Raw genomic sequence first — 17279 nt, 5'->3', positions numbered from 1 at the left:
TCATCCTTCCAAATGAAAATAAGTTTTATTTCTCGGGCATTTAAGGAGGAGATTGATAGGTATCTAATTAGTCAAGGTATCAAGGGATATGGGGATAAGGCCGGAAATTGGGGCTAGATAGGAATAGTTTTAGTTTAGCTCATGGAGCAGACTCGATGGGCCGAATGGCCTACTTCTGCTCCTTTGTCTTGTGATATTGTGATTATTTCTCTTTCTTAAAACAAAAGCATTGCTATGTAATGCTTCATGAGACAAATCATAAATATAAATCACCTTTGACATTACTGCTGTGGTATATTAGATAATAATCTGTTTTGTAAGCACAATGTTCTCGAGGACTATTGTAGTACTCATGCCTGTCAGAATTATAGCTTAAAGACCCACTTCAAACACTTGGCAGACTATCTAGGCTGACGGCTGAGCATTGAAAAAAGTACTGCAGTGTCATCGGTCTTTAAGACAAGACACTAAATTTCCACTGGATGCAAAAGATTGCCTAACATGATTAAAATAAAAGGAAGATTTCCTTAGCTAATATTTAAATGTCAGGCAGCATGGCCAAAACTGGTTATTTTGCCTTCGTCATTGCGGTTGTAAGGCTAGTTACGTGCAAACTGAGTTCTACACTTCTTACATAATAGGAACTCCTCACGTACAAACAGCTCTCCCCTGAAATGGTTGAGCATGCCACTCAACAGTATCAAAATCCATTAAAAGTAGAAAATGCTGAAACACTCAACAGATCAGGCAGCATGTGTGGAAAGAGAAACAGAGTTAACTCTTCAGGTTGTTAACCTGGGAAAATGTTAACTGTTTTGCTTTCCACAGAAGCTGCCTGACCTGCCTTGTGTTTCCAGTATTTTCTCTATTTATTTCATATTTGCAATATCTGCATTTTGTTTTTAAATCCACTAAGCACTGCACTGGTAGCCCTCACCACATGAATTGTGGGGGTCACCACCAATTTCTGAAGGCCTAGTCTTTGACAGGCTTTGCCAGTCAAGTCCACATCCTTTGACTGAATAAAAAAAACATAAATACATGTCAGAAGCATTTGATTAGTTCTTCGATGTTTTAAAGTTGCAAACTTTACAATATAAAACATAGAACATGTATTACATAATATATTATTTCTGCTATTGCTAAAGTGAACACTGTTTATGGCAGGAATCCAACTTAAAAGAAAAAAGCCCAGCAACTCTTGGAAGATGGAGAAAACCCACATTTCCTAGAATCAGAATTATTATCACTAACATATGATGTGAAATTTATTGCTTTGTATGGCTTTGGAGGAATAAAAAACAGAATTATTTCTGAAAAGCTAGCCAAATCTGGGTCCTGCTTTTCTCCACGAATGCTGCCTGGCCGGCTGAGTTCCTCCATCATCATAGTGTTTTTCATCTAGATTCCAGCATCTGCAGTCTTTTATTTCTCTTGCCAAATCTCTTTTCTGGCACACCCAACAAACAATTTGAAGTACTGCTGGAATAGCTAATAGTTACTTAATAAAACAAATGAAACTTAAAAATTTCAGATACCTTACTTGATTTAAAAAAAGTTTAAAATAAATTATTAAGGGGGACAGTGGCACGGCAGGTAATGTTGGTGCCTCAGAGATCCAGTGATCTGGGTTCAATCTTGATTTCTTTCTGTATGTTTTCCCTGAGACCAAATGGGTTTTGTCCAGGGGATCTGATTTCTTCACACGTCCCAAAGACGTGGGTTGATAAGTTAATTGGTTGCTTCAAATTACTCCGTTTATGTGGTTGGTAGGAAAGTCAGGATGAAGTTGAGGGGCACATGAAAGAGAATGGGTTGCAGGGAAGTGAATGGAGGAATGAGGTTGATGTGATTGCTCTGAGAGTTGGCAAAGATTCAATCAGCTGAATGGTCTCCTTCTATGTTATAAGGGAATACGAGAAATGTTCCCATTTTATGTTAAGAGGATTTGGAGACCTTTCCCACATGTTAATAGATTCCAAAAGTTCAATACTACATCTTCATTTTGAATGTAAATGGTCCCTATTGTACTGAGCAGTAGATTTAATTAGTCTATGCAGCATTACGTATGCAAATCATCACAAAAAAAAGGCTCATATTTTTAGGTTCCAACTTTGACCATAACCTGCTTATTCCTAATTCCAGCCACAATTAATATCAATTGCCTCTTGCCCACTGACAACTGTATGACAGTTCAAAGGGTGGTTTGTAAAAATATTCAGGTTTCTAACACTGATTTGAGATCAGAAACACAAGCAACTTACGAGAATGGCATTGGAAACGCAAATCGTTCCTTAAGATCCACACTCATGAAAGGTACATATTCAATTCCATTGATTCTGGAAGTTTTCCTGAAAAAAAATGAACAGAAAAAACCATTAAATGAAAGCCATTAAATGAAAGTAAAATACCGGTGGCACGGTAGTGTAGCGGTTAGCGCAATGCTATTACAGCGCCAGCGATCGGGGTTCAATTCCCGCTGTCTGTAAGGAGTTTGTACATTCTCCCGTGTCTGTGTGGGTTCCTCCGGGTGCTCCGGTTTCCTCCTACATTCTAAAAGACGTATGGGTAGGTTAATTTGGGTTTAAAATGGGCGGTGTGGACTCATTGGGCCGGAAGAGCCTGTTACCACGCTGTAAATAAAAATAAAATTAAAAAAAATTAAATTAAAGCATAACGTGTAAAAGTTAAGCAAGTTCACATTACCAAAGTCTACATAATAGGATAACAGAAAATCTATTTGCCTCCTAAAATTAAATATTTTTGCATCCAATAAATGGACCAAAACTGTTTGGCGCGTAAAGCAAGTCAAACAGAACTTAATGTAGAACAGTGTAGGCCTAGGTTTTCAGCTTGAGTAACAAAGGAGGAAACCTTTAAAACTAATAAGTTGAGGGACATTTCTGATGGAAGGTCAGTAATCCGAAACACCGAGCTAAGCCAAGGTGAACTCAGTTCACCATTCGGTCTTGTGGCTCAAGAGCCCACCTGTTGCACTGAAGGTAGCCAAATGCAAAGGACCAAATGAACTGCCTCTCCAACTCCAAGAGCAAGGCAATGAAGTGTGGAAAGGCCTGAGCGGCAAGTGGTGAAACACCAGAGCTCGTCTCTTGAATGCCCTGATAGACTTTGACTGGAGGGAAAGGAGGGCCCAGAGCCCTACATCAGACGAAGAGTCTTCGACCTCAAACGCAAGCTGTTTCTCTGCCCACTGATATGGCATGACTGCTGAGCATTTCCAGCATTTTATATATTTTTTAAATTTAAAAACTATTGACTTTATTGTGAATACTTTAAAATTAAAAACACATGGAAACAGTAAAAGACTAAAAATATTTGAAGAGTGTAAGTAAAAACAAAATAACTAGCATTGTTTTTTGTTCCTAATCTCCAGGGCATAAGTCCCCATACAGATGAAGAGGAACTCTGATCCAATGCTAGAACAATGAAACCTAGAAGCAGCTGCAGAGTTTTTCTTTGAACCACTGGCTAAAGTCAGTATGATTTTATTTCTTACTACTAGGATGATGTGATGAAAATTTCTAGCATTTTCAGTTTTTATTTCAGCTTAAATGCAACTTAAAATACAATTTATTGCCATATTTTCAACAAGACAGCTGTGGCTACACATTAAGATTTTTCCATTGGCTGAAAATGCACTTCAGGATATTCTCACACTCCAAGAGATCTTTTTTTTTATCCTTTTGTTTTATTTATCCTTCACGTGAAGCATTTCCTGATATTAGTCTAAAGCTGGAGTCATGCTGTAAATTTTAGGGTGTTCTCACCGCAAAACTCCAATTTCCTCTGCAGAGTAGAGCTGACCCTGGCTTGACAAATCACTGCCTTGAACTCTAGACAACTGCGGTTTATCATTCAGAGAAAAATCTGATCCCAGAGGTTGGAAGGCTCGAACTGGCTGACTTGATTTCGCTGCAACGTGCTTTCTTTCTTGAGACATCTTGGACACTGAATCCTTTAGTGCTTCAGCTCTAAATGAGAACAGAAGGCAAAGTTAGTTACAAAGCATTTTCCACATTCACAACATCTGTCCCCTCAAAGGGTAAAGGCATGTGAGTATCATCATCCCCAAGTTTTCTTTCTTATCATACACCATTCCATATTGTTGATGTTTCTTTGTCATTGGGCTCAAAGTCTGGAACTCGTAATCTAACAGTAGTCTATGAGCATATTCAACACACAAGCATTCAGCTTTAAAAACAGAAGGGCACCATCCACCATCTAATGAGCAATTAGGGATTAGTAATAAATTCTGGACTTGCCAGTGATATTTTCACTGATTGAGTGAAATGTATCCGTGTCCAAACTATGTAGCTTTCCCCAGTTGGTGTTTACGAACGTTTTGTCACACTGCACCACTGTTTTCTTAGTGAAAACCATCAGATGTAATATTCAGAATAGACCACCCTATAAAAAGACAAGAAATCTCATCCCTAAAGTTTTCATGGAATCATAGACGTGTACAGCTCAGCGTCAGGCCCTTTCTGTCCACTCATCTCTGCCGAACATGACACTGATCCCATTTGCCCACAATAAGCCCATATCCCTCTATACCATTCCTATCCAAGTACCTGTTCAAATGCCTTTTAAATGTTGTAATCTGTCTCCACCACCTCCTCTGGCAGCTGGTTCCAGATATTCACCGCTCTGTGAGAAAAACTTACCCCTCAGGTCTCCTTTGAATTTCTCCCCTCTCATCTTAAACCTGTCCCCACTAGTTCTAGACTCCCCTGCCCTGGGAAAAAGAGATTTTGACTATCTATCCTTTCAATGCCCCTTATCATTTTATAAACTTCTATGAGGTCACCCCTCAGCCTCCTAGTTCCAGTGAGAATTAACCCAGCCTATTAAATCTCTCCTTTCACTACAACTCTCCATTCCAGACAAAATCCTGATCAATCTCTTCTGTATCCTCTCTATTGCCACCACATCCTTCCTATACTGTGGTGACCAGAACTGTACACAATATTCTGAGTGCAGTCTAATGAATGTTCTTCCACTCCCAGAAAGCTACATTCCAACTTTTAATCCACAAATTGACATCAATTCATCATAAAGGCAATATAAATCTATTTGGTTGATCTGTGTAAGTTACATAGAAAAAAGTAATTTTATTTTTTCCATAAACCCCACTTCCTTGCAGGAAAGTATCCCAAAAAAAGTTATTCTGTTATTACTTTTAAATGCAGTATTACTGCTGACATTAAAGTAACCATTAAGGGACATCAAGACGCTAGCTCTAGTCAGCCAAAGAAGTTCAAATATAAGAGGTTGGTGAACAATGGCACTTTTTCATATGAAATGCCACAAAGAACACATAAAGACATTTTCCTGAATGGGGAAGAAGGGTGGTGGGAAGAGGATGTTGGTGAACTAGAGCTCAAGAATTTAGAGCATTGTACTTTTGTGTCTTTGTTTATACAAGAACAAACTAAAGTACCACTACTAATAAAAAAAATGCTAGAGAGAGAAATGGAGTTAACGTTTCATGTCAACGTCCTTTCAGTACTGTTGACTGTGGCAGTTTTAGTTGAAATAAAATTGGCCTGTTCAAACCTGAAACAACAGCATAGAATACAGCTAATTCAGCATTAAGTAATACCTCACTCAGATGCAATTGTAAAAGAGGTAGAGTCGCAGTTATACAGCACAGAAATTTATTCACCCCGACTTGTCCATGCCGACCAAATTGTCTACTTGAGCTAGTCCCACCTTCCTGTGTTTGGCCCATATACCACTAAACCTTTCCTATCTAAATGTCTTTTAAATGCTGTAATTGTACCTGCCTATACTACTTCCTCTGGCAGTTCCTTCCATATGTCCACCACCCTCTGTATGGAAAAAGTTGCCCCTCAGACTCCTTTTCAATCTTTCCCCTCTCATCTTAAACCTGTACCTTCTAGTTTTAGACTCCCCGACCCTGGGATAAAGACTGTGACCATTCTCCTTATCTATGCTCCTCATGAGTTTATAAACCTCTACAAGTTCACCCCTCAGCCTCCTATGCTCCAGGGAAAAAGTCCCAACCTATCCAGTCTCTCCTCGCAGCTCAAGCCCTTCAGTCTTGGTAACAACCACTTGAATCTTTTCTGCACCCTTTTGAGTTTAATGATATCCTTCCTATACCCAGGCAAGCAGAAATGCACACAGTATTCCAAGAGCAGTCTCACCAATGTCTCGTACAGCTTTAATATGACGCACCAACTCTCGTACTCCATGTCCCATCTGATGAAGGCAAGTGAAGTTGACCTTTCACTACGTGTCAATATTGGAACAGATCTGCAGGTATATCTGACATGAAACTTTGCAGAAGGTTCACAAAGTTTCTTGCACATTTTTCAGAAAAAGTACTTGTCTCGACACTTACAAAGTTTCAAATGTAGGTCTGCCAGATGGCAGCCAGCAACTCACCTGTCAAGGGCTTGTCGGGCTAACTGTTTCAATTTAGCCTGCAGTGTTTGATCAGAAGTTTCATTTGCCTAGGATGAAAAAATATCTCTTAATCTAATTTCTGCAGTGTATCTGATCCACTAATCTAGTCACATACAAACACAAGTTTATTTGCTGACTTTCCTTCAGTGCCAATTTATTTTGTGATCCTATGGTTTACTCACTGTTTTCAGACATAATTCGACAGCTTCAGTGTACAGTTCTACTGCTTCGTCAGCATTGCCCTTCTCATCTTCTTCGAATGCTTGTGTGACCAGGAAGTGAGCACGTTCCAGATCCATCTGCTGCTTTGTCTTCAGGGGGACACCCTTGCAGTTCTGTGCTTGAACTGAACATTTATGTAAATTCATCAACTGTTTTAGCTGTGAATGTTCTTTGCAACTTTTAAAACTTATACCTCTTTTTAAAAAATACCACACTGTAAATGTGGATGATTGGAAACATGCACATGAATCTAGATCTAGATTTATTTTGGTGACTGTTGCAACGATAGTTACCCCTAATGTAAACCACACAAACCTGCAGTGTAAAGAGCCTGCACTCGGTCCAGGTATTCACTTATTTTCTCCTGTATAGCATCCAATTTTGATCCAGCCATAGTAGCGCATATCAATGCTTGTGCAGCTTCCTAAAAGAAATAAATAACCTATTTCAGTAGGAACCACACCTTTAGAAGGAAGGAAAAGCTTACAGTGTCTTGCACCCAGGAGTGATGTAGGGTCTCAAACTCAAGAGTTGATCATTCCTTCCCACCTACCTATCCCACCCCCCATCACTCCCCCACCCCACAGATGCTAAGTTCCTCCAGCAGTTTGTTATTTGCTCTAGGAACAAAATACTCTGTTTTTAGTGATGGTGGATGAAGGATAAACATTGGCCATGAACGCAAAGTCAAGTCATCTGCTCTTCTTTAAATGATGTTACCGGGTCATTCAAAATTTGACACCAAACTTGGTCACAAATTCTGTTCTCTAGCAACGGATTCCATTCATTCCCTGGTAATTGGTTCTTGGTAATGTATTTGACACCAAGAGAAGCTCTGACCACATATCATCTGCATCACCAAACTCACCTTCAAAGCATCCCCTGGTTCCATCCATGCCTTAGCCGCTTAAGTCTTAATCCATGGATCCTGTTGCATCTATATGTAATTATCTCCCCCGCATCTCATTTTCTATGTTGTATGTAATAGAGTTCATCCAAAACTTTGCTGGCCTTTATCCTAACTCACAACAAGCCATATCATTCCATGCTTCCTGGATTGCGTTAGCTCCTATTCCAGCAATACCAAGATCCACAAAATAGGATAAAATTTCATTGTAGAATAGTAATGACACAGAAGAGGAGCTGTCAAATCTGTGAAGCTCTGTGCAAAGCAAAGCAGTTGGCCCCATTTTCCACTTTTCCCTCTAATCCTTGAAAGACATTTTCCCCCCATGTATTAATCCAATTCCTTTTTGAAAGCCACTATTGAATGTGCCTTCACCACCCTGTCAGACAACACATTCTAGATGTTAACCACCTACTGTATAAAAAATTTCTCCCATCACCTTTAGCAACTTTTCCCTAATCACCTTAAATCTTGCCCTTTGGATCTTGACAACTGTGCCAAAAAGAAGAGTATTTCTCTGTCTAAAATCTGCATTATTTTGAACACCGCCAATACATTTCTTTTCAAATGCTTGGTTCTTAAAGTGAACAACCCCAGGTCTTCTCTAGCCCTTCCTGTAATATGTTCCATATCCCTACAACCATTCCAGTAAATCTTTTCTGCACACTCTCCCAAGCTTTCATATGCTTCACAAAGAACAGTGACAAGAAGCAAAACTTCAGGTGTGGTAGAACACGTGTTTTATAATTTTCTTGCTTTTTTCACTCTATACCTCTATTTACAAAGCCCAGGATCCAAAGATTTCTTAAACACTTTCTCAACCTGTACTGCCACAACTGAAGATTTATGCCTATATATCTTCAGGACTTTGCTCCTGTACTCTCTGCAGATTTACTATTACCTCTTACTGACTCGTCCTCACTACCTCCTCTCTCCGCTATGTCATTCTAGTAGACTACGTCTTTAAATGTGTCACTATTTGTCTCTCTGTACTCCAAGTTTTAGTTTAAAAGTTGTCAAAGTATTTTCAAATCTTCTTGTGTTCTAACTCTTTCCTATTTTCAGAACGATAAACAAATACATCATGAAAATGGGCTTTGGAGCTCACCAAGTCTGTGCCACCTTCTTGCACTCATGTTTACAATAATGCTATACTAACCCATTTTATTGTCCCCACGTTCCCATCAACTCCAAACCACCTCCTGCCAAGATTCTTCCACTCACCTACACACTTGGGGTAATTTACAATGACCAGTCAGCCAGCACATTTTCACTATATGGGAAGAAACCCATGCTGTCACAGGGAGAATGTACCATCTTCCTACAGACAGTAGGAGAGGTCAGGATCGAACCCAGGTCACTTGAACTGTGAAGCAGCAGCTCTACTAGCTGTGACACTGTGCCGTCCTTGTTTCTCATAGTCCAATATCTTTATGATGTCTGAATCCTCCAATTCTAACCTGTGGAGCATCACAATTTTTAAAACGCTCTACTTTTGGGGCACCTGTACTTTCATCTGCTTTACCATAGGCTGAGAAATACCTTAATTAAACCTCTTCCATTCCTTATTCTTCCTTTAAACACTTAAATTCTATTTTTGTTAAAGCTTCTTTGCTGTCTGTCCTAATATTTTATGCAGGGCATTATCAAATATTTTTAACATCACTTTTGTGAAGCACTGCAGGACAATTTACGTTATGCACTCTATGATTGGAAGCTGCTTAAATATAGAACTCTGAACTTGAACCTTCTGAGGGAGGCAAAAGGGCTACCACTGATCTGAAAGGATACTTTACTTAAACTGTAGAAACAGAAATTACATCAATATCATCTACAGTTGCAGTATCCATGTCATTATTACATTTTTCTTAAGACAGAAGCTGACAGGTGCAATCAGTTACACCTGCAAGTGGGGTGGGGAAGAGCAAAAAAAAGTGCTAAAAATGTTGCTAACCAATTAATAACACATTCACCAGCACTTGTGTGCGGACCTTTCAACATATAAATTAAAGGAACTGCACAGGCAAACACAAGCCAACAGTCAGGTATGTTGACTCTTACTGAATCCAATACAGACACTTGGTTATTTCTCGATTCTGAAGAAAGATCTGCATCAAGAACCTTCTTGTCAACTGTTAACGGATCTGAATTGCAGATTGAATGTTGTCTGTCACCCTCGTTTGTTTCTACACTACCACTAACAGAACAGTAACGACCAAGTAACTAACTCTAAAGCAAAAAAGGGTTCAGAGATTGAAAATGTGAACCAAAAACAGAAAAAGCTGGGAATACCCAGGAGTTCAAGGCAACATTTGTGGAGAGGGAAACAAATAAACGTACTTTTGTCGATGAGCTTTCATCAGGATGAGGCTGCACTAACGTTGCACATCATCAGCCTGCAGCACCGATGGTTGCAACTCCGGCAACATACACAGCAGCAGGCAGCAGGCAACCGGTGAGAGGCAGGGAACTGCTCGGAGACATCCCTGAGGTGGGGCAGGCACGGTGCACGGCAGTGTGACACATCACCGTGCCTTACCCCGCACACCCCGGGACCCTGCTTCTGCAGCAGGAGAGGAGGCCAGGCCGGTGCAACCCCCTCACCCCCGAGTCTCACCTTGTAGTAGAAGACGGCCTCGGTGAACCGGCCGTTCTGGTCGTTCCTCACCGCCATCTGGGCGAACTTGACAGCATCCTGCTCCAGGGCGCTGGGGTCCATCCTGGCCCGGGCAGCGAGGCCCAGGGACACGGCACCTGCCACCCACAGCCGCACCACAGGCACTTCCGCATCCGGCCCTGCACGGCTCACCCTCCACATCTACTTCCGCTTCCAGTGGGGCCTCCCTCCTCCCTCCTCCCTCGAAAGATCTCATGGGACCATATCAAAGAAGAGCAGCTTCCTGGGGTCAATGGGAAAACAGAATACCTCGTCATTACCATATTTTGGAATTTGTGGGAGCTTGCTGTGCACAAATTGGCTACAATGTTTCCAGCATTACAATAGGGACTTATTTCATTGTTAGATTTCAAAAGGTATGTGAAGGCTCCCAATGTAAATTCAAGTCTTTACATGCTGCCCGATGTGTACAGATGCACAAACTCCAACATAGATGGGTAGAGTCATTGAGTTATACAGCATGGAAACAGGCACTACAGCCAAACTTGTCCATGCCAAGCAAGATGTCTGTGCTAGTCCCATTTTCCAATGTTTGGCCCTCTAAACTTCTTCCAGTTCACGTAACTGTCTGAGTATCCTTTCCACGTAGTAAATGTACCCTCTTCTGCAGCTTGCTCTGGTTGCTTGTTCCATATCTCCAGTAACCTCTGTGTGAAAAAAATCTCCCTTCAGGTCCTTTTTAAACCTTTCCCCTCTCATCTTAGGTCCATGTCTTTTAGTTTTAAATTCCCTTACCCTGGGGGGGGGGGGGGGGGGGGGGGGGGGAAGACTGTTACCATGACCATCCACCTTACCTACACCCATCATGATTTTGTAGGGTCTGTAAGACTCTGTAAGTCACCCGTCCTGGGAAAAAACATCCCAATTTATCCAGCCTCTCCTCACAACTCAAGCCCTCCAGTACCTGCAACACCCTCATGAATCTTTTCTGCACCCTTTCCAGCTTAATGATATCCTTCCTATACCCAACTGACCAGAACTGCACACAGAACTGTACAGCTGTAACATGACGTCCCAACTCCTGTACTCAATGCTCTGACCGATGAAGGCAAGCAGGCCAAACGCCTTCTTCAGCATCCTGTGTAGCTGTGTCGCCACAAAATAGTTATGAGTGTATTTACCAGAACGGCTGATTTGTAATTACCTGATAACTGTTGGAACCTTTGTGGTTAAGCATCTCACCTTGTGGTTTCATTTAGGCAGTTATTGCATTGAAAACTTCAGAGTGCCAGGTTGCCACTCACAAAAAGACATTAAAGGGAAATAAAGGATTGGGAAGCTATAGGTGGGATGAACTTTGATCTTACCTGTTACTAATGGGAAATTTCACTGAACTTTTACTAATTGTTGTTTGTCAGCCCTGCATTGCAGGCATTTGAAATGATGACAATTTGCTTATTTTCTTACTTTCCCAGTTCTGAAGAAGGGTCAGTGACCATTGATTCATTTCTCTTTCCACTGAATGTTGCATGACTCGCAAAGTGTTTCTAAACCTTTCTATTTTTAGTTCAAAATTATTTCATTCGTCATGAAACTCTTTGCAACATCCTGAGATCATCTAAGGTGTTATATAAATAGCTTTTTGCTGTGTTGAGACAAACTGCCCAAACCTTTGATGTGACAGAGGTGGAATCATCAAAGGAGTAAAATATCATACTGTAGCGGCTAGCTACACGCTACGAAATGAAGATACAGAGTCGCTGGTTCGAAATCCGAAGTCGAATGCGTGACAGGGGTGTGGTGCGCCTTTAATATCCGAAAACTTCCCGCGCTACAGTTCCCGCGCTGACGTCACGTGCAGGTCACCTGACCTTCCCGCGCGCGTGTTTTCCCAGCCTGACGATGAGGAAGAAGGAGGGCCCTGCGCCATCTTGGATCGGGGCCTCCGACGACGATCGTGATGTTGGTAGGTGGTAGCCGGTTCGATGCCGGTGCGGTGAGTCACTACAATACAATAATTAAAAATCAAACATTATATAAAGCCCATGGATGATACAGTGGGCTTTGCAAGAGTCCTGCTAGCAAATTCCACACACAAGTTTTTGGATACTGATTGCCAAACTTAATCAAAACGTTGAGAATCTGGTGAAGGTTCCATTGGATTATTTCTGTATAACTTATCATGTGTGACTTGTCCCAGTAATAGTGCAGGGAATAAATTGGATCCAGGCAGCAATGCCTTTTAGAGTATTCAATGTTCTACCTGCTCATTTAGATTCGATTCACACAGAAGCTGGTGAACACTTGAACGAGCTGCCAGAGGAGGTAGTGGAGGCCGATACTATTACAACATTTAAAGCCCATTTGGACCAGGTACTTGGATAGGAAAGGAGTACAGAGATAAGGGCCTCATGGAGGCAAAATGGAATTATTGTAGATAGGCATCACAGTCCACATGGACAAGGTAGGCAGTAAACGCCCATTTCAGTGATGTATATTTGTATGATTCTACGATCTTCGTTCATCAACTGCAGTTTGTTGATGGTAACTCATCTTTTTCACATGCCACAGGACAGTACGGTTGTGGGTCTCTGCCTGTGATTCCTAATGCCTGGAAATAACTGTACCTCAGCTGAAATTAGTAGCCAAGTAATCAAGCCAAGTAAATCCGTGAGCAAAAGCCAAAAGAAAAAAAGAAATTAAACCGATAACAAATATGGAGTAACAAAGGGCAATTGTAACTACCCCAACCATCATTATCTGAATAGGTAAGACTAAGTCAAAATTTCAAAAATGGGAAACTTACTGCTTCCCTACATTTGACTGTTTTAACATAGTTCTCATGGAGGTGGGTTTTAGAGCATTTTGGTCGAGTGGTGTCTCAACAACAACCTCACACTCAATGTCAGCAAGACCAAGGAATGGATTGTGGACTTCAGGAGGAATTCAGGAACACACATCAGTCCTCACTGAGGGGTCAATGGTGGAAAAGGTGAGCAGCTTCGAGTTTCTGGGCATCAACATCTTGGAGGATCTATCCTGGGCCCAACACATTGATGCAATCATGAAGAAGACACACCAGCGGCTCTACTTTGTTTTGAGTTTGAGGAGATTTGGTATGTCACCAAAGACTCTTGCAAATTTCTATAGATGTACGGTGGACAGCATTCTGACTGATTGCATCACCACCTGGTATGGAGGCTCCAATGTGCAGGATCGCAAGAGGCTGCAGACAGTTGTAGACACAGCCAGCTCCATCACGGGCATAACTCTCCCCACTACTGAGGACATGTCAAGAGGTGGTGCCTCAAGAAGGTGGCATCCATCACTAAGGAGCCTCACTATCCGGGACATGCCCTCTTCTCGTTACTACCATCAGGGAGGAGGTACAGGACCCTGAAGACCCAAACTCAATGATTTAGGAACAGCTTCTTCCCCTCCACCATCAGGTTTCTGAATGGGTCCATGAACCCATGAATATGGCTTTGCTTTTTTTGCACTATTTATTTAATTTGTAACTTACAGTAATTTTATGTCTTTGCAATGTACCGCTGCTGCAAAACAACAAATTTCATGACATGTAAGTCAGTGATATCCTAATTCTGATTCTAATTCTAATTCTGAAGTAGCTAACCTGCCCTCTGATGGCAGGTTCCTAATTTAAATATGTAACTGAAGTTGCTTGCCTTAAATTTTAGATGTCTTTTGAATGTAATAATTGTAGACTGGGTGTCCCAGGCTTTGGGAAGGCTGGCAGCTGTAGGGTGGTGAGATTCCTTGTTTCGAGATGGTAGTTGTCTTTCCAGCAGTGCTTGTGGACCAGGAGAACAAAGATGCCTCCTCATGATCCACTAAGAAAACCTATTATTCTTGGACAGATTGATCCAATACTTCTGATCCACTCCATGACTGGAATCCCCACTGCTGTCTCAAGCCCTTTGGATCTTAGACACCATAATGCCCCGGCCTCCCTTTATCTTTGGAACTGATCCTCTGTCCCATATCTTCAACCACTCTGCTGCCCACACTTCACCCTTTCCTTCAATTTCCCATCAATCTTTGGCTTCTGCTTCTTTTCAGGAATATATCATCCATTTCACCAGGTTTCTTGTTTTTTGAAGATAGCAGGGCAAATCATCTTTCACGAGGATTCCAGCAGTGCAATTATTTCAACAGTATGCACAAGCAATTTCATGAAAGGATATTCCTGTTTCTTTTCTCATACATTTGAACTTTAGTTCATATTTGTTCCACGTTTCTTCCCTTAACTCAACTGATTTCTAAACTGGATTGGAAATACCACTTAACTCAGCAGGGATTGTGAAAAACACACAATCAATGTAATTCCCCTGTAGGATTCCCTTGTGGATCTGAACCAATGCTATATTTAGCAAACATGTTGTAGAAATGATGGGAACGAATTAAATGTGCAAAGTTTAAGTAATGAAGCTTGAGTAAAAAAGAAACAAGCAACAAAAACAGCTGAATATGTTTGGTAGCAATGATGAAAATGGAACAACATAATGGGGAAACTAGTAGATAATATTAAATTCAGGTTGCTGCATATATATTAAATGGGTAAATAGATAATACTGTTTTGAAAGGTGGTGAGGTGAAATTTGTCCTGAGTGTCTTAGAAATTAGCAGATTAATGGTCCATCTCACTCTTCCAGTTTTCTTTCCCATGCACTTCATGGGCAGAGGGTTAAGTGGGCTACAGCCATTGTACTATTGCAAATTAACACATTTCTCTCCAAAACTGGAGAAGCTGCCTCAATGACTATCACCCGGGAGCACTCACATCTACTGTGATGAAGTGCTTTGAGAGGTTGCTCATAGCTAGAATTAACTCCTGCCTGAGCAAGGACCTGGACCCGCTGCAATTTGCTTACTGCCACAACAGGTCTACAGTGGACACAATCTCACTGGCTCTCCTCTCTGGAGCACCTAGACAACAGCAATACATACGTCAGGCTGCTGTTTATCGATTACAGCTCGGCATTCAACACCATTGTCCCCTCAGACCTAATCAATAAGTTTCAAAACCTGGGCCTCTGTACTTCCCTCTGCAACTGGATCCTCAGTTTCCTTATCGGGAGACCACAGTCAGTGCAGATTGGTAATACCATCTCCTCCTTGCTGACAATCAACACAGGCGCACCTCAAGGATGCGTGCTTAGCCCACTGCTCTACTGTCTCTACACTCATGACTGTGTGGCTAAGCACAGCTCAAATGCCATCTATAAATTCACCGATGACACCAATGATGTTGGTAGAATCTCAGATGGCAACGAGGAGGTGTACAGGAGTGAGATAGATCAGCTGGTTGAGTGGTTCACAAAAACAACCTTGCATTCAGCGTTAGCAAGTCCAAGGAATTGATTGTGGATTTAAGGAAGGGAAAGTCAGGAGAACACACACCAGTCCTCATTGAGGGGTCAGCAGGGGAAAAGGTAAGCAGCTTCAAGTTCCTGGATGTCAATATCTGGGAGGATCTATCCGGGGCACAACATGTTGATGCAATCACGAAGAAGGCATGCCAGTGGCTCTACTTCATTAGGAGTTTGAGGAAATTTGGTATGTCATCAAAGAATCTTGCAAATTCTATAGATGTATGATGAGAGCATTCTGACTGGTTGCAATCACTGCCAGGTATGAAGACTCCAATGCGTAGGATTGCAAGAGGCTGCAGAGGGTTGAAGACTCAGCCATCTCCATCACGGACACAACCCTCCCCACCATTGAGGACATTTTGACGATGCGGTGCCTCCAGAAGGTGGCATCCATCACTAAGGATCTTCACCATGTGGGACATGCCCTCTTCTCATTAGTACCATCAGGAGGAGGTGCAGGAGCCTGAAGACCCGCACTCAGTGATTCCAAAACAGCTTCTTCCCCTCCACCGTCTGATTTCTGAATGGTCCATGAACTGATGAACACTACTTTGTTATTCCTTTTTTTGCACTATTTTGTAATTTATAGTAAGTTTATGTCTTTTCACTATACAACAAATTTCACAACATATAAGTCACTGATAAACCTGATTCTGATTCTGAAAACTAATTTCATCTACATCATTCTGACTCTGGCATCTTTCGTACCTGCCACTATACATTCACCTCACGATTGGTGGTCAAGCTTTCTGTACCCAGTGCTTTGAAATCGCCTACCGAAACTCTTCAATTGTTCCATCACCCCATGATCTTTTGAGGCGTTCCTTAAAATCCTCCTTTTTTGACTAAGCATTTAGCCCCAACTCCTCATATCTCATTTTTTTCTTCAATTATTTTTGTCTGGACACTTATATTTGTTCAAGACATTATGTAAGTGTGAGTTGGTGTCATCATTATTTTGACCTTGTACTGCTCTGTAACACTGACTAAAATTATGTGAAAGGAATAATTTGTAAGTACGTTTTTGACTGAACTCAGACATCATTGGTGAAGGTGAATTTAGAACACCTTTCCAGTCATATCACTGAATCAAATGGCATAGATGAAGAATATTTGAATAATTGTAATTGTGTTGGGTCTTTTGACAGATATGTCTAATTAGTTCCTCACCATACTCTTCCCCTTGGCCCAACATATTTCACTTTTCTAAGTTCACTTCAATGCAGATAGTTCTACCATCTCTTCAGCTAACATGTTCCAGATCTTATTAAATGGTCCTGACATCATCTTGCATGGGTAGAGTGGCCAACTCCATCAAACATCAATTGTAAAGCTGCCAGCAATCTGAAAGAAAAAAATGCTGGCAGCATCTGTAAAGAGAAAAACAGTTAACATTTCAGGTCAATGATCTTCCATCACAACTCAAAAAGTGAGAAAAGGGGTGTGTTTTAAAATGTAATAAGGGAAGGGTGGAGAGAACAATAGGAATGCCTACGGCAGGGTGGAAGCTGCGGGTATGCAGTGACACGAGAGATGGGCAGCTGCTGGAAATCTGGGGGAACACACAAAATGCTGGAGGAATTCAAACGGGTTAGAGACAGCATCTATGGAGGGAAATGGCAGCTGAAGTTTCAGGTTAGACACTTCGTCAGGACTGGGTGAAGGGTCTCGATCCAAACATCGACTG

The 17279-nt window shown here is 41.5% G+C and overlaps 1 protein-coding gene across 2 annotated transcripts in view; it reads right to left on the bottom strand.

Annotated features, from left to right (window-relative positions):
• Window positions 1-10436, bottom strand: part of capn7 (calpain 7) — a 41378-nt gene extending 30942 nt beyond the window's left edge. The window contains exons 1-6 of one of the 2 annotated variants that reach the window (XM_052015536.1): window positions 10200-10436; window positions 6991-7099; window positions 6636-6799; window positions 6433-6500; window positions 3789-3992; window positions 2265-2351 (exon numbers count right to left, since the gene is read on the bottom strand). In XM_052015536.1, the coding sequence (XP_051871496.1) occupies window positions 2265-2351; window positions 3789-3992; window positions 6433-6500; window positions 6636-6799; window positions 6991-7099; window positions 10200-10400 (833 nt within the window). In that variant the 5' untranslated portion in view covers window positions 10401-10436. The remainder of the gene's footprint in view (window positions 1-2264; window positions 2352-3788; window positions 3993-6432; window positions 6501-6635; window positions 6800-6990; window positions 7100-10199) is intronic. The other variant, XM_052015537.1, reaches the window with a different exon arrangement.
• Between the last annotated feature and the right edge of the window lie 6843 nt (window positions 10437-17279).

This window comes from Pristis pectinata, chromosome 5 (assembly GCF_009764475.1).
Source record: "Pristis pectinata isolate sPriPec2 chromosome 5, sPriPec2.1.pri, whole genome shotgun sequence".
In the NCBI taxonomy this organism is placed as follows: Eukaryota; Metazoa; Chordata; class Chondrichthyes; order Rhinopristiformes; family Pristidae; genus Pristis; species Pristis pectinata.
Note: the sequence above shows the minus strand (reverse complement) of the source record. Positions and strands in the feature narration are given on the sequence as shown.